Genomic DNA, 25,847 nt, shown 5'->3' with positions numbered 1-25,847 from the left:
TGGATTCAGTGAATTTTACGAATGCTTAACAAATTAAAATTTGGTGAATTCCATAAATAATCTTGGTATTAATAATTATAACAAACTAGCGGAGTAATTTCACATAAAAAAATAATTGAATATCAGTTGTTTAAAAAAAAGCCATAAATGGTGTAAATAATCTACGACATACCGGTTTGATGTTTTTTTTAGTTTCCTGACATTTTTAAAGAATTATTTGGATGACAATAGAAAAATATCCGAAAAAAAAACAAAGAACCGGGTAACCGAAAATTTAAAATCGGAAAAACCAGTTTTAAAAATAACACGCATTTTGCACGCCCTAGTAACCGTGTAAGGAAAAACATGTCTTTTCCACAAATGGTGGAGATTATGTCGGACTCGTAAGAATTTGACTTCCTGTATTCACTGACCAGGTTATTTATTTATATACATTCTTATATACACTTCTTCATTACATACATTCTTGTGGACTTACAGCGTAATACAAAGCGTCCTACAAGACTCAAAATTAAACTTATAGATTATGTAAAATGTCAATGTAACATACAAGATACAACATAGGCAGTACTTAAAAACTAAACGAAGGAAAGAAACATAAATACAGACTTCTGTACCAAATTGACTACAATGTTACATTTATATTAAATTTACAAAACGACAATCTGATGATCATGGGTGTTTCCATTTACGGCTCTGTTGTTAAATTGATCTGCGAAAGCTGGTATACCGATGATAGGCTGGTTGAGAGAAGACCTCCATGAGGTTGAGAGAAGACCTCCATGAGTTATAAAGAGAATCGTTTTTGGATGAGCTGCAAAACAATAAAAATGGCATAATCATCAGTAATTGTTGAGATCATTAGAAATTGCTTTAGAAAACATAACGGATAGTTACACTTGTACCTAAAATGCTTGGCTGAGGAGCCCATGTGACGATGTGAACATTTCTGGGTAAATCCAAAAGTACTTCTTCAAATTTCCAAATGACAGTATATTTTGAGTGCTCCAAACATTTTTAACAAATCATTCTTTAATTTTTCTGGAAAATCTTTACTTTTTAAGTTAGAGCCCATGCCGAAATATATTACGCCATTTTCATCTTTATCAAAAATGTTTTTCAAATCCTGAAAATTTCAAGTCTAATTTTTAATTGTTATCGTCATATGTTTAGTAAAAACTATACAGCCTTATTTATCTGCCTCTTTCAATGATGCAGTTGCAATATTCTTGTAACAATTTAAACAATTAATGTTTTATCAAAACGCCGTTGCAACAATTTGCTTTTTATTTAAATTTATCATTGATTTTTAATTTGTATTACCATACATTTAATTGCTGTACGTACTCTCTTTCAAATCAAGTACTAAAAGTTCAAACAATTGATATCATATTCACTTGGGAGTTCTTAAACTCGTGGCGACGATGAGAAGAGAACCCGTTTTGAAGGCGAAATGTGCAAAAGGCCTTACAAAAAAGGAGATCAGGTCTTACCTCCGGAAGAGGTTTAACATTGGGGTCGATATGATATCCTGCTATTGGCTTGTAGTTTTGGGGCAATCTTGTAGGTTGTCCCAGCGAAACATGTGAATTGCCCAACATCAAGGACGCGTTGAACCTTACATCATGATAAGGGGGTAAAGATCTTCCTCTTATAGCCACCGCTGGGCCAAAGAATACTTGATATGTTTTCTCTTCTACGGGCACAACAAAACTGCAACCAATCCATATAATAAATACAGGAAAGCAAATCATTAAATGGATTTTCTATTAACCTTAGATACAGCAAATCGCTCCAAGTAATACATTAGTACCAAACAACTTAATTAAGTGTGATCCCTCTTAAGATTTATTCTTATAGTCCTTATTTTAAGTTCATCTGTAGATCAACTGATTATTTTTAATAAAATTGTTCTATACACATCCAATAAAGTCTATTAATACTGTAAAAACTAGTGTTCTTAAGTTTATTCTAGATATATTTCATATATAGACATTCTGTAGTGTTTATGCTTATTGACAAACACGTTATAGCGCGTCTTCAGTAGATTTTATTGAAAAAATATTATTATATTAGGGTTTTTACTCTATTGGACAATGGATAAAGTAAAAAATATTAAAAGATGTGGTGAAGATGGTTAACCTTGGATATTATGTCACATCATTCGATGTCGGTAATTGCCGGGTGTGCGTAAATGGGCCGGGCGTGCTGCATTTTTGTTTGTTGACAAATAAATAAACATTGTGAAGTAATTCCGTGTTCTGAAGTGATAAAAACAATTGAAATGAGCGTGTAAACTACTGTACTTCAATGTTGTGTACGTGTATTGTGCCGTCTATCAATAGAATACTGCCAAATCATTGTGTGAAATGTGGTTGGCGTGAAGAAATAACCTCAATTTTGTAATGAAAATTTTATTTCTTCCAACACAAGTTAGGTATGTCATTGAATACCTTATCTCATAGGGAATTTATCCAACTTTCTAGTCATATATAACACATGCCATATACAGAATAGTGTTTTTTTTTGCGACTAATTGGATTTTTCAATTGTTTTTTTGACCTTGTGTGACTGGTTTATATTTTGTACGTCATTAAACTTGAAATCTATTAGTATTGAGAGAATTGCTTCTTACGTTTGAAACGCTTTAGTTACTTTGGTTTTAAAATAACATTACTAAGAAAACTATCATAGACTATAAATTATCTAAAAGCTGCCTACAAGACACTTATCCACTTGCACAAAACTTAAGTGCCTCTTAAACCAATGTTTAAATTCATAAGACACTCTTAACACAATGTTACTAAGAGTGACTTTTGACTTGCAAGCTTTGGTTTGAGACGTACTTAAGTTTACTGGAAGTGGACATAAATCCTGTTCTACAAATGGTCTTGTAGCATTCTAGAAGGGTTACTTGAGAAAAAAGATAAGAATCACTCTTAACGCTGCCTTCAGATAATTTCTCAAAGCTCTCTTGTGATCTACTAATAAAGTTGTGCCCACTTTTACTTTAAATTATAGAAACCTTCTTCAAGATCTTGAGGAAATTTAAACTGTTAAAATGTACAATCGAATTAAATTCTATTAGATATCTTATAGTAAACATTTAGGTATAGATATAGATGTGCTGCTTGGGAACGGCTTCTTGCTATCCCGATATTATGGAACGTTTACGCACTCCACAATCACCGGTTGACTGACCTGTGTCAACCCAGCATATCATAACCATTGCGAAATATAGAGATGATAAGAAGGCCTTTCCGTAGTGACAAACCTGTAACGTTAATAACTTAGCGAAAAATAAACCCAAGTCTTCTACATTATATATTTTTGGAATGTGAATTTTCATACGATACCCACCACACTTGACCACTGATCTTTCATCATTCATTTTAACACTTTTAAAGTTAATTTTGTTTAAAATTAACAACGAACTACATGTAATTATTTTCAGTACAGAATTTCGAAGAATCGAAGAAGGCTCTTAATACGGAAAACGTGAAGTTCCCAACCTTCATCGGGCCAGCAGCGTGGCGTAAACCCTCGCCTGAGAAGAGACCCGTGTCCGGCAGTGGGACGTATAAAATAAGTTATTGATGAAGGGTAATTAAAAAAATGTGACACATTTTAATACGCCTTTTACAGCGATCCTAAAAAACATTCTTTCAATACTCTTATTTCAGTGGTTTAGAATTTCTTTAGGCCCTTTTACTCCCTTAGGGGACGAATGTGGACAAATTCCTTCTTATTCTGAGCTTCCATAATAAAAAGAGCCTACAGTCATAATTTCTTATTTTTAGCTTCAGCAGTTTCGGCTGTGTATTTATATACGCCGGCCGTTGCCGGCTACGACGTAATTCGTTTACGAATTAAAATTATAATCGAGTATTATGTAATTCTTTAAAATAAACGTTACAAAAATTGGTGTATCTGTACACTGACTTACAATTATATGGAAGTCGGGTCCGCGCTAAAAAGTGTCCTCACTTGTAAGGCGCTAAAATCGTATACAGAGCGCGACACTCCGCTTTAGTCTTCATTTGTTCTACTGACAGCGCGATACTGCGATGACATAACAATTTAAATTTCGAATAGGTTGACTTGGGACATTTTTTTCGTGGTTTTTGTATTAGACCCGTCGTCCATTTATTTGTAAGTCAATGTATCTGTAGAATAAACGCAAATTTTACGAGTTTCATAAACATTAACAACAATACGTACTCACTTTTAATACTTATCTACTAAGAAACATTCCTCAAAAGTGCGTGAACGTAATTAACTATACATATCATAATAATATGATTAAGTGGCTGATAAAATTTGTCGGCACCTAAAATACCAAAGGCGTCTTATGTTCCGTCTCTCTTTTTACATACGCAAGTTGAGGTCATGCGTGTCCATGTTGTATAAATTGTGTCGACGCCACAGTCATTCGTGATCGCAACGCCACACAGACTGAAGCGCTGAAAATTATCTTACAAAATGGTTTATTTAAAAATAGTATTAATGGCGTTCATTGTAAGCTTGAGCAATGCTTATAAGATTTTAGTGGTGTTTCCAATACCTGGTGCGAGTCATTCAATATTGGGTCAGGGTTACGTTAATCTTCTTTTAAAAGCTGGACACGAGGTTTGTAAAAACTTTTTTTTTCTTATCGCGCTCGTAGGTTTTCGCGATTGTTACATTTACGAAATAAAACTATTTTTCGTATTTAAATCGCAGCCTTGGCCATGGGACCTATAAAGGTTGGTTTATTTGAGAAAAAGAAAACAAATACTCGATTTAGATCTTAAAAATAGTTTCATTTGCTATTTTCATTTTTTTGCTGAGCGTTTTTCAAATTGACTTTTTTGTGTTTTCCTAAAGCGAATAATGTTGTGTTCCGGAACACAAATGTATCTATTTGCTGAGGCTGTAACCAAAATAAGACACCTTTGGAATACGGAAAGATCCATGACATCACTATTGCGAACCTTTTTTGCATCAATGTAATACGTGTTAAATTATCACAGTTTTTTTAAATCTGCCAAAACTATGTATGGATTTACGGAGTAAATATGATAAACTTGAGTAGAAGTAAGTTTTTGAAGCACACGATCTTTAATAATAATTTATACTAATTCGGACCAAAATAAAATTACACTATTTTTAAGCCACTTAAAAAAGTGTTACTTAATATGCACAGTCCCGCTGTGGGGCACAGGTCTCCATCCGCAATGAGAGGGTTTTGGCTGTCGGTACCACGCGGGCCCTGTGGGGCGGTTTCCCCGCGATGGTTTCATTCACCGAAAACATCATGGTGAATTTAAAATTAAATTTCACACACGTTATTTAATAACGAGCAAAAATAATTTTTACTATTTCGGAAAGCGAACATTGGCAAATTGGTTGCGAATCGTCAAATTTGATTTACCTGAAACGATATAGTGTCAAATTTTGGTTTTGTTGTAATCAACGTTAAAACTAATAAAATAATTAAGTAATATTATTGCGGCGGCACATGAAAATTTAACGGACTGATAAGATTATCAGTCAGGTAGGATTTAATTGAAATAGAAATTAGGCAAGTTTATTAGTTCATGAAGCGAAAAATTAGATTGTCTTCAACATTTGCAAATTTTCTTTGCCCATCGAATGTCAAGATTGCAAAGTGAATTTAAGTTTTAGGTATAGATACCAAGAATTTGTTTCATGATACCCACATTAATAATGCAGGTTTAATGAAAACTAAATTGACTAAATGTGACAATTTGATTGTAACAAGTAAATGTAAAATAACAGGACTTCAGGTTCTGTATTTAGGTCTCAAAACTTGCAATACCGGCACGCTATTATGGCTGTTTTGACAGATTATAATAGTGAGATCAAATCTCAATTAGTAGTAGTAGTTGAGTAAAAAGTTTTAATAAAACGAAAGTAAAAATGTTTACTTAATATATCGTCAATTCGAAACTGCTTTGTTTTGCATTCAGCTTTGACGCGATGTACCGTACTTTGGAATCTATAAAATCATCCATAATCAAATTCAATTATGTGAACGTCTAGTTTGGTTAGGACTTAATATTACGTTGTGTTTTATATGAATAAGTATGTAACCTGTGATTCTTTAAGAGGTACGTGAGATAAATAAATAAATATAGTGATCTGCGATATAGATTTCTAGAGAAGTATAAGATAGATTTTAAAAGAATAAAGAGCAAGGAATAAGGGAAAGGATGCCCACCTCATTAAAAAATGATTATGAGATATACGAGCCCCCACAACAGACTGATTGTGTAGGTGTTGTTCCACAACAGACCACCTCCGCTCTCGTGTCGTGAACGACACCCCTGTTACGTACTCCGGGGCGTAGGAAGGTATACTGATATATACACCTACGCTATTTAATAGTATACAATAGGTAATCGTTATACGGATACCTCAAGTATAAATGATCCGCTGTCACTGTGACGAAGCTTAAAGACCATCAACAAGTGTCGCGTGTATATTATTTAATAATATAACATTCCAAGGTATAATTGAGATTTTACGAATTGATGTCTTCAATAGATACCAGCTACATTTCACACAGGACAGACCAGTATTAGTATATAGCCAATGGAAGGTGTAAGCCGGCTCGAGAATAGCAGATAAAGAGAGCATGTTGCTAATGAAATTGTGTCATCGCAGATGAAGACAATATAGTCAGCAGACCAGGAATAGCAGACAGAGAAAGCGTGTCGCTACTCATATTGCATCAACGTATGTGAGTACAGTATAATCCGAAATTCAGGAATAGCAGACAGAGTGCGCATGTTGCTACTCATATTGCATCATCGTAGATGAGTACAACATAGTCCACAAACCAGGAACAGCAGATGGAGTGAGCGTGACACTGCTCATATCGTATCATCGTAGATGAGTACGACATAGATCAAAACCATGTGCATGTATTAAGTAGATAACAGCATATCTAAAAGGTGTGATATACATAGATAGGTAATTGATACGAGATAAGAAGTAATATCCCATTAATGTAGACTAGTTACATAAGATTTATATAACTAGAGAAGTAGGATGACAGAGGATAAGGGAAGAAGAATAGGCCCACCTCATACCCTGCCTAATTCACCTAAATCAGAACTCCTATTACACCTTGAATAACACACGCAAGAAGGAACTGTATCAATTATTGAAATTATAGTCACATAGGCGATATTTAGCAATTTAAATACTATTTTCTATACGTTAAGCCTTGGTAGGAAACTTATCTAAGTTGTGTTAGTGTTCATCAAGCACTGAGAGCCAATTTTATATTACCCAACAGAAAGCCTAAGTAGCCTAAGTTAAACAAAAACTATTCCGGCCACGGGGCTAATTATGTCAGTGACAACTTATACACTCGAGGTCCTAGATCTTCTTGGAAACGGTGAAACCTCCCATACAAGAACATGAACACTGTCACCGTGTACTGTAGAGGGTACTTCTAATAAATAGCGGCCAGGTCAAGGAAAACTCTAATCGGATATTCAATGATATCAAGGCATAAGTCTGACAGGAGCGATGGAAGCAACACAGGTGAATCTAACATCGTCGGTGACAACAAAGTATAGTCGTCCACGAAGGCTTTTGACTGACAAACGCGGTCTCATAATTTTATGATATGTATACCAAAGTATCAACCTAAAATATCTAATTCAGTTGAATTTAATGTTAACATTATCCTAACGTAATTAATTCAACAAAACCTAAATTAAATAAAATCTCTATCTTCCGAGTCTAATTGATAAAGCCTAACCTACAAGTATTCAATTATCTTTGATTCGCATGGAAAGATTCCATATCAAGTTATTAATAACATTCTAATTAAAATGTAATAAATAAAATCAAAGTTAAAGTTTGGTAGTTTAACAGTTTTCAGTAGTTTATTCCATTTAACCAACAAAAGACATTCCGTCAGTTAAATGAATTTTCACGTCAAATTGTTTTTAAATTGTATCAAAAAGGATGCAAAACGCATAGTAAAACCGTTACAAAACATAAATTTATCTCATCAATACCCAAAATACGTAGGTGTTCCTACCACAGTAAACGAAAGCTCACATACCTTTGAGGTGACTCTCTCATCTATTACATGCATCTTTTTTTGGCATTTGGCAGCTACAAGGGAAATCTGCCCGGAACATAGATAAGGAACTGAAGGCCCATATCAGCTCCAGATTCGAATTAGAGTCAACACTGTATCACTCGCGCACATACAATCACAAACCTAACTATCACTACAAATGTAAGCACTATCTAAATCAACACTCGACGTTTTCTGTATACTAAACTAAGATAATTCCGCAACTATGAAATTAGTAACAACGAAGTACCCGCACTCGCGATCACGAACTAACTATCACTACGAACGTAAACACTATCTTATACCGACGCGCAATGTATCCTAAGCCAATACACAACCGCGACACAAGCTTAAACTATCTCCTAAATCCAAGCACTCCGTAACTACGATACTAGATTCTCTACTACACATCACACACGAACCACGAATACTAATTTAATCATCCGAAATTACACTTTCTTTAACCGACACGCGACATAATCCTAGGTCATCTAACAACTTAAACCCTAGATTAATCCGCAACTACGACACTTGATTTTATCTAACACACACAATTTAACCATATCACGAATTTACCGACTGCGACCTGAGCTCTAGTACTTCACGAATTTCTTTAGGTGGTCACCGAACCGCGCCCTGGGCAACTGTCGTCATTTCTTCAGTCATCTCATTACCATAGCTCCTACCCCCTTCACCCCTCACAGCGTTTGTTCCAGAAAGTTTCATTCCTTCATGCCTTTGGTCTCACGGTTTGTTTCCTGTGATTTATTTTAAAGAAACACTTATCAAATATCGTCGAATTACTAGGATGCAGGGATTGTCAACCTTTGGTACCGCTTCAGCGAATTTGCCGGAGGTAGAAGTTGTGCTGGACAACGATACAGCCTATAAGTGATGATCGTATGAGATTTTATTTATGAAAATTTCGAAAATGCCGAGTTATGTCGTAAAATTATATATTAATTGACAACAATGTACATTAATTAGCTCCTTCAACGTAGTTATGAATTAATACGAAACTTGATGAGCGGACAAACGTCAAAACAGCCGTCATAGCGTGCCGGTACTATAATTAAACAAACATTTTATTTACTTACTTGTTAACCTAGCTCTAGTTCCTACTTAAGTTAAGCCGTGATTTGACCTACCTAAGCAGACGGTCGTGTGTTCGAATCCTGTCTTGTACCTCTGTGTTTTTCGGCGGAATATACGTGCGAAATTAAATTTACCATTTTTCGGTTAAGTAATACACGTGTAGAAACCTGCACACATCTGCAATCATTTTAACAATGTGTATGAATTTCCTAAAGCGCATTGAGCCCGTGTGGGAACTACAGCCCTCCCATTCATTGTGAGAGGAGGTCTGTGCCTAGCAGTCGGACTATATAAGTACTATTATATTATTATTAATACCTACTTACCCCGTAACCTCTCTTTTAAAGTTGTGAACCACGTAACTGGGATTTCTATGGAATGCGGCCAGGCCAGGAACTCTGTATCTGTACCCACCTCCTAAACTTATCCAAAGTTATATGCGTACATTTTAATATATTTCGTAAAGAATGTAGTCTCAATTATTATTGCAATTTTTAACAATTCTAAAAACGGTTACTTTGTAGCAAGCCCCGACATTGTAAATATACCGTGTGGTAGACAGAAAGACACGTGCTAAGTAAGGCGCAAGGCAATCAACTATAGAACTAATTACTCTGACTGAAAGACCATCAAGATCAGCAGTATTTTTTATGTTTATAGACTTAAAGGCTTTAACAATGTCGTTTGGAAATACATGACAGAATCTTAAATTGAGGATTCAGCGGTGGTGGGAGATGAATTTAACGACTTAGTAGTCAAATATGGAATGTCAGTAAAAAAAAATTCAAATATTTTAGCAGCTTCTGCGATTGTGTTTACAATTTTGTCATTAAATCTTAGCTTCTTTTAGTAACTGCTCATTCAATGGCCTTTGCTGTTTTGAATTCTAATAAAGCGTGTTGAAGTTTATCCTCCAATTGACGTTCCGCAGCAGCTTTGCGAGTAAACATTGTTTATGCTTTTGAAAACGAAAAAAGAAAACAATTTGAAAAGAACGTAAGCAAGAAAGACAGCTGATTGAGCGATTACTAAATAGTGAGGTTAAGTTACTTACAATTTATCCTTACAAAGACTATATACTAGATAAAATAACCACTCTTGAGTTATATAAGTTTAACTACCTGTTTATCTTAATAATTATGGAAGTACTTACGAAACAGCATACAATTTTTTAAAAACAAATTCGTAACGGCTATCTTTCCAAAGTGTCTTGAAAAATGCACAAATTACCTTTAACCTCGATAATTACTGTTGCACACTATCATCGATCAGTCGCACATCCATCCTTTCACAAAACTTCAAATATTTATCACGCACAGCTCCCATCTACTTGCAAAAACATTGCCGTCTGGTGCAGATACGAGAAACGTATGCGAATACGAGAAGTAAATGGATACAGCACACTAGCTCTTAGCACAATTATTATGCACCAGAGGTGTTTTGTTACGTCATGTAATTGCGCTGAACCCATTATTAATTTTCGGGGGGAGGAACAAGGGGACTGTATTTATCCGGGCTCGTCCTAGTTACGCCAGCGATCTCACAGTCTACACACGCAAAGATTTTCTTGCCATCAGTTCCAGACTTAGTCGGAAACTTCAAAATAGGGTATTTACTATTTACCTCCCGTCTCCCTTGTTCTACTTCTGAATGATTAATTAATACCTTCATTGCTTTGACTTTAGACTTGAAATTATTTTATGTGTTATTATGTTCAAGGTGACATACGTTACTCCAATATTTATGCAAAATCCACCGGCAAATCTCCGCCAAATAAACGTAACGGATAACTTCCAAGTTTTTGCTCAAGGTGTGTAAAATGTTTTGTTTTATACTGGGTTTTAGGAAAAAAGCTTAAACCATGTTCATTGTTGTGATAATCGTTTGTGATTAAACATTTGGTTCCCCATACCAATGTCCGACGGCGCACATTTTGTATGTATTTTAATATGAAGTGGAATGATTTTCATCATTAGCCTATTCCAGTCCACTGCTGCTCGTAGGCCTCCTTAAATGTGCGCCATTTTGTTTTTCGTAGATTATCATTCCATCTAGCCGGAGGATGAGTGTGAATAAGAATGGTTTTAGCTAAAGTTGTTATGACGAGTAAACTGGCAAGTTGCAATTGTTACGGGCCAAATGTTTACGAATTTTCTTTTTATTGGAATTTTTATATTTTTAGGTGATTATTTTGATATTGAAAAGCTATTACGTAAAGAAGTTGACTTAAAAGACATCCATACGTTGTTCAAGCTTATGTACACTGTATCCAAATCTACTCTTATAAACAAGAATATTCAGAAGTTATTAAATGATCCTAAGGAAGAATTCGATGTAGTTATTGCCGAATGGATGTTCAATGAAATATACTCGGGGTAAGTAATAAAAATTGGTAGCAAACCTATACCCGCGACCTCGCTCAGCGGCTGTCTGCCTTTTCTAGAAATATACTTTACTCTTGAGAAGCTAAGTGTCGTATTCCAGAACTCAATACTCAAATCAGGACTTGAGTATTGCAGTGAGCACTGAATATCATACTCAAGTCCTTGCCATTAGGGTCGTATTTCCAGTGCTTGAAATCATACTCAAGTCTGCTCAAATCCTGACTTGCATTGAGTACAGTTCTGGAATACGACCCTTAGTCACGATTTCTATTGCTCATGGCGGCATAAGCTGCTGACGACGGGATGCGCCGCGTGGAGACGCGCGCGAGTGACATTTTCTTTGGATATCGAGTTCTTAGGTTTTCGCGATTGTTACACATAGGAAATGAAACTATTTTTCCGGATTTAAATCGCGTATATTTGTTTTTTCAAACAAACCGACGTTTCGGGCCCTTTACAGGTCCCATGGTCAACCGATCATCATCGAGTCAACCGTGACCATGGGACCTGTAAAGGGCCCGAAACGTCGGTTTGTTTGAAAAAACAAATATACGCGATTTAAATCCGGAAAAATAGTTTCATTTCCTATTTTCTTTGGATTCTAAGAATACTAATTTTATTTAGTAGAAAGTTCCACATTGCATTATTTTCTCCAAAGTCCTAAGTTGTAAGCTGTCTATCTTTCAAAGAAACATACCTTGTTGGTGACAAGTTAAATAACACTTTGCCCGTGGCGATAGAAGCTGCCGACGACAGGTTGTAGATATTGTGTTCTATAATATAGTGTATTTTGAAAAGTGCGCCCTCCGCAGCTCGACGTTGCTTGCTGCATTCTTTTTAATTTTTTGTTGAAAGCAATATGTCCTACCTTGTAGAAGAAAAGGTTTGTGTTACATTGCTCGTTTTAATGCAGTGTTGCGCAGCCAATTATAGGGCCTGAATACATTATGCAAGTGTAATAGCACTTCTGTGAAACGCACTCTTTTCAATTCTATAAGAATAGAATCACTCATTTCATATTAACAATGTCACATTATTACAATTTAAAATACAACGTCATGGGTTAATATGGCCGTCTCAAACATAAACAATAATATAATTAATATAAAACAAATTAGTATAACTCAAAAAACATAAATAAACAGAAAAATTGTCAGAATACAACGATGTCAAATATGAAATAAACTTACAATTTCTATCCATGTATTCGAGTTGAAAGTTTGAATATCGATTCTTTGTGTTTAATTGCAGTTTTGCAGGTGTATACGGATGTCCATTGATATGGTCGTCTTCCGTAGAGCCTCACCAAATGGTGCTTTCGTTAATCGACGAAGCACCTAACCCGGCTTACTCGACAAACGCGCTTTTGGCTTCAGGCGATGTGCCACCGTTCACGTTTATGCAACGTGTTAGTAAATTGTGGGAATTTGTAACTGCTAGATTCTACAAATGGTGAGTGACGCATACCGCAAATAATACTAATTGGGAAATAATAAAAGTTCCGAAAAACAAATGAAATTACAGCGAATTGTGGCCAACTATATGTAATACTAACTAAGCTATGTTAAAATGAATTCTTGAAAAACATTAACAGAATAATTTTACCGAGAAAATTAATCAGCAATTGAGCAAATGAAAAACAAATATTTAAAAAAGGTCTTGATTGAACTTGTTCAAATTGTAATTCTACGAAAACAAACAGTACTCCCAAATAGTAGTAACACTAAACTTCCGAAGGAAAAATTAACTTACTGATGTATGTCCTTTATCGTCACTCGAGTAATAATATTTCCGTATAATGGAATAGTTCCGTATAACAAACACAACAATTTTGGAACTGAACTTATTCAGTCCACCATAGTGGCTTTTAAATTTATAATAGGTGATTTACAATAAAAATGGCTGACAATAATTTTCATTACTTAAGTTAGTAGAGTTGTATTACGTGCACAAGATTTTTCGGATATTTCAATATTCATTCGGTTGTTTCCGTATTTTCATTCGCTCAAAAGCTTTCGATAACTTATTAAATAAAGCAGTAATATTCATATTTTGAATAAGCTAATTTTGAATTTATTTTTCGGAGCTTTTATTACTATACTAATCATATAGGGGTACAACTACTCGTATTGGAATATGGAGATTATATTTACGGTAACCTATCACAAACTCGAAAATTTTTTTTGTCTGAAATAACGTTATTCTTCGAATTTTTATTACACCGAAAACTGAATTATAACGAAACAGTCGTTCTTTCAGGATATGTTGGATGTTTATCGCAAAGACACGATTAGGTTCGGTTTGGTTAGATTAAGTTAGGTTTAAAAGAAAAAACATTTTCCTCTCAAAATTACTTTCGAGGTTATGAAATTTCGACCAAACGTTATTTCTGGAAAATGTTATTTCGGATAACTGATAGGTAACCTATATTTACCTATACTATAAGATAATAAAGTTTAGGCATTATATCTGACTATACACAGATCATTACTCAGTAAATGTTGTATTATGCGAATGAAATGACAATAATAAATAGCAACGGCTGTCCTTGAGCTCAATGACACTAATTGCAACGGCGCAATAAGCCTGCGCCGTCGACCCATGGAAAATGGGGAGCCTGTTCACTATGCCAATAAATAACTGTGAACACTGTGATTTCCTCGCACGTTCACACAAACATGAATAATGCAAGTTCCACCGCTAGAGCAACCGATATGGCCAGTGGCGGATTTGCAGTCTTGTGCGGTCTAGGTCCTAGGCCATTTTTTTAATAATACTAAGTCACGGGACGAACAAGTCGCGCGCCTGATGGTAAGCGACACGCCTGTCCGTAACAGTTTCTGTGCCACTCAGAGCTTTAAATCGCAATCTCGGGCTTGCGCCACGAAACTGTTAAAAAAAGCCTTTTTATGGCTGAAACTGAGCAAGTCCCGATTGCGATTGCACCAAGCGCGACACGCATGACGGTGAATTAGGTATACTGCATTAGAAATGGTTTTAATTTTTTTTTATTTTATTATTATTATGTTATTTATTTTAGACTCTCGCTTCTCCGAGGGCCTGAAAGATTAATTGTTATTACTATTATTGTTCCCCTGTTGTTTTGTTTATATGCGTGTCTGTGCTTGTGTAATAAACAGCTTCCTTTCTTTCTTTTAAAGATCTGAGAGGTACTGCCACTGCGCCCGTCACCCTGAGACATAAGTTGACAAGTCCCATGTGTACAAATCAATGTTCCGGGCTCTTTAGGGGCCCCATTGTCCCAGCTAACTGAGATGTTAGAATCAACAACCAATTACGTCTGATCTGAAAAAAATAGATAGATAGATAAACATTTTATTCACTTATATAATACAAATACAGATTAAGCATAAAAGAAAAAAAATAACATGATTGTCATATCAGTGCCTGCCCTAACTACGGAATGAACATGCATATCTAAACAAAAATTGAACGAACAAATGGCGGATTTGTTTAGTGTCGTACCATAATCTATCGATAAGTCATTATCGACATGCAAACATTTAATTAAAGTAGATCAATATTCCATTTGGAAATATTTTAGATTATATGGGAATATCCGGGAATGTCACATGAAATTTTGAAATTATTGTTTTGCGTTTACAAATACTCAAATATTACGAAAAGTTAATTTGCACAGAAAAAATGTAATTTGAGAGCATATAAAAAAAGATAAACTTTGAAATATAAATCTGGGGATCTCCTATACATTTCCAACCTCAAAATTCATATTTTCATAGAGAAATTTTTAAACAGTTTCCAAATAGTGTAAGCTTTTTTGTATTTATGTATTGGTATAGAATTAATAAAAATTGAAAATTGAAGTAAATCTTTAATACTTCCATTTAATTTTGGAAATAAATGAAAGTAGTAATATTATCAATAATATTATTATCATACGTTTATTTGTTTCAAATATGGTATAACAGGAGATGTAACAAGAGACAGTGTTAGTATAAACATGTTTCGCATATATTAAATAGCATGCAAATGTCTGATTATATAATGTCAATTGACTACTATTGGCCGAGCGGAGCCTTTGAATTGTGCAGAAAAATCGACACTTCTCCGAAGTGAGACAAGTAGTCACGAGCGACTGCGAGTTGTGACAATACACGTCAAACGAGCTCTAGACACGTTAGCGCTCGCCTTCACTCAGTCAGCTACGCGAGAGACACCGAGCGACGGCAAGACAAATAGGCTGTCTATACGCTGGTATTGGCCATCACCCGTCAACGTTGGACCAACGTGGTCATTGCTGGCTGTATAAAATAAGAAATTTTAATAGTAAAAGTTGTCAGTGTCTAGTTATATTCAAAGTTATGTTAAAATTTGACTCTTCAAAATGAAGCTAAAAAATGAAGGTGGTCTTTGATTCAATGTTTATATTCGGCACTTCTATGATTTCCAACCATTCTTTTTCTTTTTGATTTGTAAGTAAACTTGAAATAGTAAAAATAATAATAATTAAATAATAAAATTCTCATAGTGAATTATTTTAATAACAGAATATTGATAATACGTACGCTTTCAAGAACAACACCACCTCAAAATAATCGTTAACAACAATAATTAAAATATACAAATAAACAGGCAATCGGAAGAAACCAAAGCAAAATTTGGCTAGATTTATGAATAAACTATTTAAATACGTCTAATTACATGAGATATTTGGGCTTTTGTGTGATTTATAGACAGAAAAATAACACGTGGCTGTACAATGTTACATTCGGTCGATTTTCGTTTTTTCTAATGCCACATTCCGTAATGCTGCAGCGACGAATTTTCATTAATACTTAATTGTTCTCACTGTCAATATTTTTGTCCATTTTATTATAATACATGCGAATAATTCAATAAAACACCTGGAAATTTGTTTTGATAGTTGACGTACTTTTCTTTGACACCCGTATCATGTACCTCATGTACTGCGAAATGGGCACAGTTGGCATTTATGATGACGTTACGTATTTTCCATTCCCGTGTTTGACACAGACCAATGCAACGCTATCTCTTTTGGTTTAAGACGGCACGCAATAGTTAAACAAAGACAATAACATGTTTATGTTTTCAACATCAAAATGCATCATATACATATAACGTCTGATTTGTATATGTCAACATAACATGTCCTTTAGTTTCCATAGTCTAAGGAAATAACTTAGCATATGAGGCGCTGGTTTTCAGTCAGGTACAACGAGAGGGATTAAGTTATTTAAAAGCAAAAATATAACGACCAAGCGTAAAGTTATATATTGAGATAATAATATACATAGTTAAGTGTACAACAATTTACACTTACATATCAAATTGACTAGCATGTAAAATAACCTATTTGATATGTAAATGCATGAGCGAGTGTGAATATAATTACAGCTTACAATCACAATTTACTCCTATAAATTGTGATTGTAAAGAGGTTTTTAATGTTGTATAATATATTTAGTATATACTATAATTATATACATAATATGAATAGATTAAAGCAACAACAAAATTCGATTCTACACAGACTACGTAAAATAATAAAAACACACTACACAGATTTTTGAAGTGAGAGTAGGTGTTCCCGGTACAGTGCTTTGAGTTTGAGTTTGGATAAAATAGGTCCAATAGCTTTAATTACTATGTAATATTACATCAATGTGACACAGATGTTATGTAATTTGTGCTACGTATTAGTAATTTTCTCTGCTTTAAGCGATTACGTTCTCCTTAGTTCAAGCAAATGTAAATAAAGATAAATCGTGATTAATCGCAATCGCAAATCGATACCTCCTATGAACACTACGCCAATTTAATTTTTGGACCTGTTCTTTATTTATTTTGTTTTTCGTTTTTTTTCCACAAAATTCGGGGGACATAATATTAGTAAATAAATATGGCCATTTACAAAAATAACAGAAAATGACTAAAAAATAAAGTTGACGTAGTGTTAATTGGAGGTATCGAAATAGACTTCCATTCCTTGATAAATTCTTTAGAGTCTAGAGCAAGGTATTGTTAACACAGAAAATATGTAGCCAAGAAAACTGTGTTCCTTAATGAGTTATATATTTCTTTCTTTCTCACACAAAAAGCACATACTTTGAGAAGCAGTACAGCTCCTAACGAAAGTGTTCGTCCAGGGAAGTACTGCCACATTACACACTTCAGCCGCCAAACAATAATGTGAGCATTACTGCGGTTCGGTTTAGAATGGTGCTGGTGATTCTACAAGCACATGGGACTTGTTAACTTATGTCTCAGGGTGACAGTCGCAGTGGTAGTGTCGCTAAGATCTTTGCTATTAAAAGCTTTGAGTGGTACTACAACCGTTATGGAGAGGCGTGTGGATTACCACCAGGCGCACGACTTGTACGTACCATCACTTGGAATTATAAAAAAAACCTATCTTTAATTATTAATACAAAGATCGAACACTCAGAAAATGTTCCTTCGATCCGGTCGGATTCGAACCGACGTCTTCTTGCGTACCGTGGCAGAGGCTATACCAACTAAGCCACGGAACGAACCAACGGACCTCACGAATTTTTCTATGTGCTTGAGTCGTGTCTTTGTATTTGGTTTTTCAACGACTTTTTAGTCGTAGCGCCATCTATGACAAATCTATGACAGATTTATCACCCAGTTAGTACCTTTACAGCTACCAGTCCTGGCGAGAGATGTCGCTATTCACTGTATTACTTAAATTTTTATTGATTGATATTCAATTATTTTTTGGCAAATTACTCCACTAGTTTGTTATAATTATTAATACAAAGATCGAACACTCAAAAAAAATTCCTTCGATCCGGTCGGATTCGAACCGACGTCTTCTTGCATACCTTACTCTTGCATAACTTATCTTTACTTTTATTTGTTTACTCACGCTACATCACGAGACTCACACAAACATTGGATTCTTTACATTTAAACGGTCAGCGATGAACTTCTAGTATTTGGAGGAAAAATAATTGTAGTTTTTTGTATTACTTACTGCTTGTTCTTTGTGTACCTGCATGGATATTCATAAAGTAAATTATTTAAAATTAAAGTGTTATTGGCGGGTGTCGTGTTACAAGTTTCCGTATTAGCTTTATCATCCCATACATATATCTTATCTCATTTATTTTACAGGATATATCACAGTAAGCAAGCAGTTCCCTACTGATAAAAATAATTAGATAGATAGATAAATAAATGGTTTTTTTTATTTACAAAACACACACATGCAAATCTTTTTAAAATAAAATAAAAACCATAGTACAAACAAACAAAAATAACCCTGCACAAATAAAATTCAAACGTGAAAACGAGAAATTATTATCTATTTATATTTTTGCCTGTAACACAAGCAAACATAAAAAAATAACACAAACGAAAATAAAAAAATTAAATTAAGTAACAAAAAGGATAAACACAAAAATATGCAAGGCGTTACCATAAAAGGTTCGCAACGCATTGCATGTGTGCGCTGTGGTGATTAAATGGCCGTAGGTCAGCGTAATTGCTGCCCAATTAAAGCAACATACTAATATTCTGCTACGCCCTAAAACAGCGGTGAAATCACGGCGCGGCAGTGACTGCGTAAAAAGGTATAACAAAAGAATTAAGTGTATAGAATCATATTTAATTTTATGATTAGTACTGTTAGTTTATGTCCACATAGTAATAATAATAGAATAATTTAATTAGTGTTAGATTATTAGTAATTAGAAAAGTAAATTGCTGTTGGAAAGTAGCAATACCATAAACTCAAAGCGCTTCGGAATACCAAGTTTTTGTCTGCGAAAAACATCCATTTTAAAGTGTTTTCTAAAAGTATATCGCATGTCGTAATTCGATATGCGATAAATAAGTATAAACAATACACTGTAACGTTACTGAATCAAGCTTTTGTTGTTACAGGTGGGTAACCGGTGTGGAGACTGAAATATATGAAAGTGGGTTCAGATCAGCGGCCCTTAAGAGAGGCAGAGTTTTGCTTCCATTCAGTGAAGCTAAATACAATGCTTCCCTAATGTTAGGAAATTCCCATGTATCTCTAGGCCAGGCTATTAGGTTACCTCAAAATTACATTCCGATCGCAGGGTACCATATTGACAGCAACATCGCCCCTCTACCGGAGGTAATTAGCCTTAAGAGTCTGTACTACCTCACATCGCTTTTGTTGATTCAGCAAAACAGTGAAATTGTTGAATCAATAACTTTAGAAAAATTATATAGTAAAGTTGAGAATATACGGTAAAACATGATTCCTATAAATATATATTATAGTATTTAGTAGGCACCAATGACTTTTTTAGCAAAATTAACTGTATTAGTACGGGAAAATTTTAAATTCGAGCTAGGGTGGTACCGACTATTAATAAATATTTTTAATTAAATTCATAATAAAAAGCACTACTTTGTCACTACAGGATTTGCAAAAAATTATGGATAACGCTAAACATGGAGTGATCTACTTTAGCTTGGGTACAATGCTGCAAAGTTCGAAATTACCGCAATCGATAAAGGCGGGGGTACTGGACGTATTCAGGGAATTAAAGCAGACTGTTATTTGGAAATTCGAAGAGCAATTACCAAATCGACCTCAAAACGTACACATAGTACGTTGGGCTCCGCAGCAGAGTATATTAGGTAAGTTTTACATGCGACGACAACTAGATATGGTTACTTAGTGGCATTTCATTTAGTAATTGTATACAATGTATATTTTACTTAAAAAACTTTTTCATGTAGGACACAATACAATAGAAACCATTTATTACAACGCTACGACAGAAAAATACACAGCGAGCAAGAATAATAATAATAACAATAAACAAAGACGGTACCTCAGTATTGGTCCCATTTAAATTTGAATTGAAGATGTAACTGTAATACCAAGAGACGGGACGAACATGTCGTGCGCCTGGTGGTAAGCGACACGCCTGTCCATTTGAAGAGCCACTCAGAGCTTTGAATTGCAAAGATCTTATGGGTACTGCCACTGCACCCGTCAACCCAAGACATAAGTTAACAAGTGCCATGTGCCTGTAATTTCACCAGCACCCTTACTCTTTAAAGCCCTGAAATCTTTCACAAGGAGCTCGACTGCTACTAAAGACCATGCGTTTATTGCAGCTCACCCTAACTGTGTCCTCTTTATAACACACGGTGGACTATTATCTACAACGGAGACCATATACTGGGGCATACCAGTAATTGGCATGCCGATGTTTGCTGACCAGTTCAATAACGTGGACACAGCCGTGCACAAAGGGTTTGCGAAAAGGGTTGACCTCGATCTTGAAACCCCTGCCAATTTAAAGGCAGCCATTAACGACATTCTCGGGAATCCTAGGTAAGAGAATCACAATACAGAAGGCGTCTAAAGCTCCTTCACCCTGAACATGCTCTTGTAATGTAATGTAATGAGCTAATGCTCACTTTTGAATTAAGCTGCGATTCCACCAGATGTAGTGGAAATGTTTGCGAGTCTTTGCCTAGGTGCCTGCGAGTGCCTTTGAGCGCCTTTGAGTGCGTTTGACTGCGGTTGAGTGTCCTTGAGTGCCTTTGAGTTCCGTTGAGTACCTTTTACTGCCTTTGAGTGCTTTTGAGTGCGTTTGAGTGTTTTGGGTACCTTTGAGTGTCTTGTGTGCCTTTGAGTGCAGTTGAGTGCCTCTAAATGCCCTTGAGCGCCTTTGAGTGTTTGACTGCGGTTGAGTGTCCTTGAGTGCCTTTGAGAAACTTTTAGTGCCTTTGAGCGTCTTGAGTGCCTTTGAGTCTTTTAATGCCCTTGTCTCGCGGGCACTCGCGGTCTCTTGCGGGCTCTCAAAGGCATTCGCACACACTCGGAGGCACTCGCACGCACGCCTTACTACCTCGCACTTCTCTGATGGAATCGGAACCTAATCGAAACTTGGATATTATTACATTGCAGGCGAATGCTTGTCGGTGAATGAGGTAGTTTGTAATGTAACGCTCAAAAACGAATCTTGAATGTTACATTACAGGCGAATGTTCGCGGTGAGGGAGCGCCCTTTTTTTTTTTTTTTTTTGTACTATGACACAAACAATCTCGTTTTGTTGTGTAAGATGGCATTCGAAATTCAGGTCTTGATACATAAACAAAATAAAGTTTAATAGTTAGAAGCGTACCAATGGTCGACGGAGTACACCAGAGAGCAGAATAGAGTATGTTTAACTAAATTTCATAGAAGTAACAAATAGAGTTGATAATACCTCCCTCTCAAATTCCGTAGTTATTGTATTTTGTTGTATATTACGTGTAACTAGGAATCACTTTACTACGACAGTGTATTTAGTAAAAAACTTTTGTAATTATAACTAAAAATATATCTGTTTTGATTTGATGCTTTACCTTTTATTACTCATTATTCCGGTATTTCAGAGGGGAGTATCATCAACTCTATATGCATTACTAAAAGTTTAGGTAAATATATTCGACCGGTGGATCACTCAGGTTTTATTTTTAACGACGTTAAACAATGGTAATTTGTAAATTTTGCGAGGCCGTGCTTAATTACTAGAAAAAATATTTTCAGATACAGGGAAAGAGTAAAAGAGCTATCTTTTGTATATCACGATCGGCCAGTACCACCGAGCAAGGAGTTGGTGCACTGGGTGGAGCATGTGGTGAAAACTCGCGGCGCGCCTCACCTGCGCTCGCCTGCGCTGGACGTGCCTTGGTACCAGAAGATGTATCTTGATTTACTTGTTTGCATCATGGCGTTATTATTTACTCTTCATATTATTGTCAAGAAGCTAATATGTAATAGAAGTTCTGTTACCACAGAAAAAAAGAGAAGTTGAGAAATATATATAAATATAATACGGCATCCTAAATTAAAATCCAAAATACGGCATCTTAAAGTAAAATGATAGAATATATAGTAAATTAAATAACAATTATTATTACATACACATATATTTGATGTTTTGTTTGCATTTAAATTTCATATTAAAACATGTATATTTCTATCTACTGGTTTGCTCCTCTCTCCTTTCCATTATATTGCGTGCCCGAAGGGGTCCATAATATTGGTCTTTGTTGTATTGTCTTATATTATGGTTTTGCAATAAAATATTGAGCATTGAGTATTGAGTATCCTCAATAACAAAGTGGCTTAATTCGTAAATTAATATTTTTGGGAACTGTCAAAAGTCACGTACGCAATAGAAATGCTATTACAATTGTAACTCAAAATATGTGAAATTCAAGATTATATAATTTCTGAACGTAAAACTTGATTCTCTACACTTCGGTAAAATATTTTAAGAAACATTTAAAAAATATGTACTACTTAACTTAGAATGAGACAATCTTTTTGTGAGCTAGTTCTGAACAAAACAAATAAAAAAGCAATATATATATATATATATATATAATATAATAACATATTTTTTGAGTAAGAATTTACTCAAAAAAATATGAAATTATTTTTCTCTTTTATTTTTAAATACCTATATCTTTGGTAAGTAGGAAATTGTTTAGATGTCTGTAATAAACTTTAACCTCTACATAAATTTCAATAATCGTTCACGAAAGGAATTAATTCGTTTTTCATTGATTCTGAAAAATATAGTTTTTCAGTTAGTACACTATTGCATTAACAGTGCGATATCATAAATTCTTTAGAGTACAAAGAAAAACACACGTTACAGAGGACATATACAAAGATAAGCATGTCTGTAGAAGCGATCTCATTGTCTGTAGAAAAGGACCTCTTCTTATATATATACATTATAAATAGTATACTTGGCACTAGCTGAATGGCAGTTTTGTCTGAAGTCATGTAGCGTGATGGCATCTAAGATCGACATTTTGAGGGAAGTGTGTCTTAAAATTTGAAATAACTTTTTTGTCTTTAAGCATATGAAGAGCTTTACAAATAAAAAGAAAGCAAAATGTTAACTAACGTAAATAAAAATTACGTGAGCAACTACAATTCTACTGTACAAATAAGGCATAAAGTTGCCACCGTTACGGCTCACGTACAATAAGTTTCGCACAGCTGCTTAGTAACGGGTTAGTGATGCACCAAATATATCCACAAACTCATTGCAGTCGTTGTACAGTCTGCATAGTCTAGTAGGGGAGTTACGCCCCAATACTGTATTACGTCTAGGTGAGTGGAGGGTACTGTAGTCTAGGCTCTACTCTATGAGTAGAATTACTGGCTGAGTGAATATAGTTTTATATTTAGAATGTGTTTTGAAATAGGAGTTTTGAAAGAATAGAACGTCTTGAGTGTTCGAGATGTCACCTCAGTAAGAAAATATGTAAAAAAAAGTACAATAAACCAAGTTTTGAAGATTATCCTAGTTTATATTTATAAAAGTACCTCTCGCTACGCAACACGAGCTACGTCCAAGTCTACAGTACCCTAAGTGAAATCATCCTCAATAATTGGAGACAATTAATGAGGATGAATTATCAATTTATACAAGAAGATAAGATCACGAATGTCTCATTGCGTGGTCAGAGATACCATGTTTAATCTACTAAGTCGAACGGCACACGAATACCGCCTCCCCCTCCCATAACAACATTTTTGCACCCTCTCAATACGCAGTGAGTATGTAGCAAAATGTGGCCTCCACACGACCTTGTATTAATCCAGGAGGCTACGAACCAGAGCGTAACATAGCAATATTTTTGAAGAGCACCTGCGAAACCCCTTACCATTTCTCAACACTAAACCTAACAATTGTGAGGCCTTCCTAACAACTACATCCATATGCTCCCTAAATGCATGCTTGCGGTCGAAGTAGAGTCCCAGATCACGAACATTGTCAACCTCATTGAATAGCTTTTCAGATATAGTATACAGTGAAGAAACATCCCTTAGTCTCCTAGAAAACCTTATACATAAACACTTTAATATTGAAGCACGACTTATTATCGACACACCATTTAGACACACTGTTAAAGTCAGACTGCAGGAAACACACGTGTCGCTCAGATTGTATTATCCTACCAAACTTTCATTACTCGATGAATTTAGTTAATAATAAATGCTAAATAAATATTTAAATTTACCATAGCCAAGAGGATTGTCGATGCGGATTAAAGAAATTCCTCATTATTTAGCCAGTGACGAAGCTTTTGCGCTATCAAATAATCTAATGAAAGTATATTCAGGATGTCATCATACAGGAACAAAGTTTATAATTATAGACTTTGTAAAGCGCACAGGGTTGTCGAAAATGTGTTAGTCATTGTTTATTCAGTTTTCTGAGTGTTAAGAAACCCATGTTATTGAAACCAGAAAATGCTACATTATTAGTAAATGCCATAGCATACCTACATAACGTTTTACGAAGAAATAATGAATGTAAGAATTTCTACACACCTCTGGGATCTTTCGATAGAGACAAATTAGGGGTTAATGTTGGAAATATGATTTAGTTTCTCAAAAGGCTACGTTCCGAAGTTTTTAAGAAAGTGAGATTTACTTTATGTTCTAGTTTTTTGTTTTTGTCTTTGGGGGATTGTGTGTAAGATGTAAAATGGCGGTGGTTAATTTGAATTTGATTATTTAGAAGTATAACGTATTATTTTGACAGTTAATAATCACTCAATTCCCGAGATCTGACATTAAATTTTTTTTTATCGATTTCTTGATCTGAGTGTGATAAAAGATCAAATTGTTAATAAAAGTAATTGCTGTTCTATGTCACACGTTACTGGCTTACCATTAGCTCTGCGGACTTAATCCCAGGTCACAAAGCAAATATTATCACAGCGTGATGACTTCTTAACGTGACACCTTCGTGCGTAAAGAACTGTTGTCCTCCTGCCTGAAGCATAAATTTCTGGGTTACAATATCATTTATTTTACAATAGGTCCATAGTAGTAAATTACAAAATGGTTAAGGCGAGTATGCAACTGTTTTGCTAGATCAAACGGTTTAGATATTTACTAGTAAATAACGATATTATAAAACATACACGACATACCTAAGGTTATTGTCTAAAGAATGTGCTAATGTGATACACGATCGGATGTACTTTATCAGACGTATGAAATCCTGAAAACAGGCTAAAATAAAAGTACAATATCTAGCGTTGTCCATAATATTTATATGGAGATTTTCTCTTAAAGTACCACGTCGACGTCGGATCTGTGTCAATTTTTGAATTTACAGCGCGCGGATTATGGGACGCCAGGAACGATCCCCCACCCCTCACCTCCTAAAATAAAGCCTCGCGTTGAAATACCTCGCATTAAGTCTAAGAGTGGGTATACATG

At 35.0% G+C, this 25,847-nt stretch overlaps 1 protein-coding gene and 1 long non-coding RNA gene across 2 annotated transcripts in view; one reads left to right on the top strand and one right to left on the bottom strand.

The window, feature by feature from the left end:
- Nucleotides 1-864: 864 nt before the first annotated feature.
- LOC113239498 overlaps nucleotides 865-25,847 on the bottom strand; it is a 35,703-nt gene continuing 10,720 nt past the window's right edge. The window contains exons 2-3 of the long non-coding RNA XR_003311191.1: nucleotides 1,494-1,713; nucleotides 865-1,126 (exon numbers count right to left, since the gene is read on the bottom strand). This is a non-coding gene — a long non-coding RNA (uncharacterized LOC113239498). The remainder of the gene's footprint in view (nucleotides 1,127-1,493; nucleotides 1,714-25,847) is intronic.
- LOC113239496 (UDP-glucuronosyltransferase 2B1-like) lies at nucleotides 4,410-22,932 on the top strand. Its single transcript, XM_026476528.1, has 8 exons — nucleotides 4,410-4,629; nucleotides 10,919-11,009; nucleotides 11,382-11,574; nucleotides 12,835-13,035; nucleotides 19,495-19,714; nucleotides 20,007-20,226; nucleotides 20,713-20,932; nucleotides 22,137-22,932. Exons 1-8 carry the CDS (start codon nucleotides 4,483-4,485, stop codon nucleotides 22,402-22,404), a joined length of 1,560 nt encoding a protein of 519 aa, XP_026332313.1. The 5' UTR covers nucleotides 4,410-4,482; the 3' UTR covers nucleotides 22,405-22,932.

This window comes from Hyposmocoma kahamanoa, unplaced genomic scaffold (assembly GCF_003589595.1).
Source record: "Hyposmocoma kahamanoa isolate Upper Pololo Valley unplaced genomic scaffold, ASM358959v1 99879, whole genome shotgun sequence".
Classification (NCBI taxonomy): domain Eukaryota; kingdom Metazoa; phylum Arthropoda; class Insecta; order Lepidoptera; family Cosmopterigidae; genus Hyposmocoma; species Hyposmocoma kahamanoa.
This window is presented reverse-complemented; position numbering and strand designations above follow the sequence as displayed.

Excerpts from the sequence above, each read along its gene's own strand:
- LOC113239496 (XM_026476528.1), top strand. The coding sequence starts at position 4,483 with ATGGTTTATTTAAAAATAGTATTAATGGCGTTCATTGTAAGCTTGAGC. Across the intron at positions 20,227-20,712 it reads TCCGCAGCAGAGTATATTAG|CTCACCCTAACTGTGTCCTC; the intron begins GTAAGTTTTACA and ends CGTTTATTGCAG. Across the intron at positions 20,933-22,136 it reads GACATTCTCGGGAATCCTAG|ATACAGGGAAAGAGTAAAAG; the intron begins GTAAGAGAATCA and ends AAATATTTTCAG.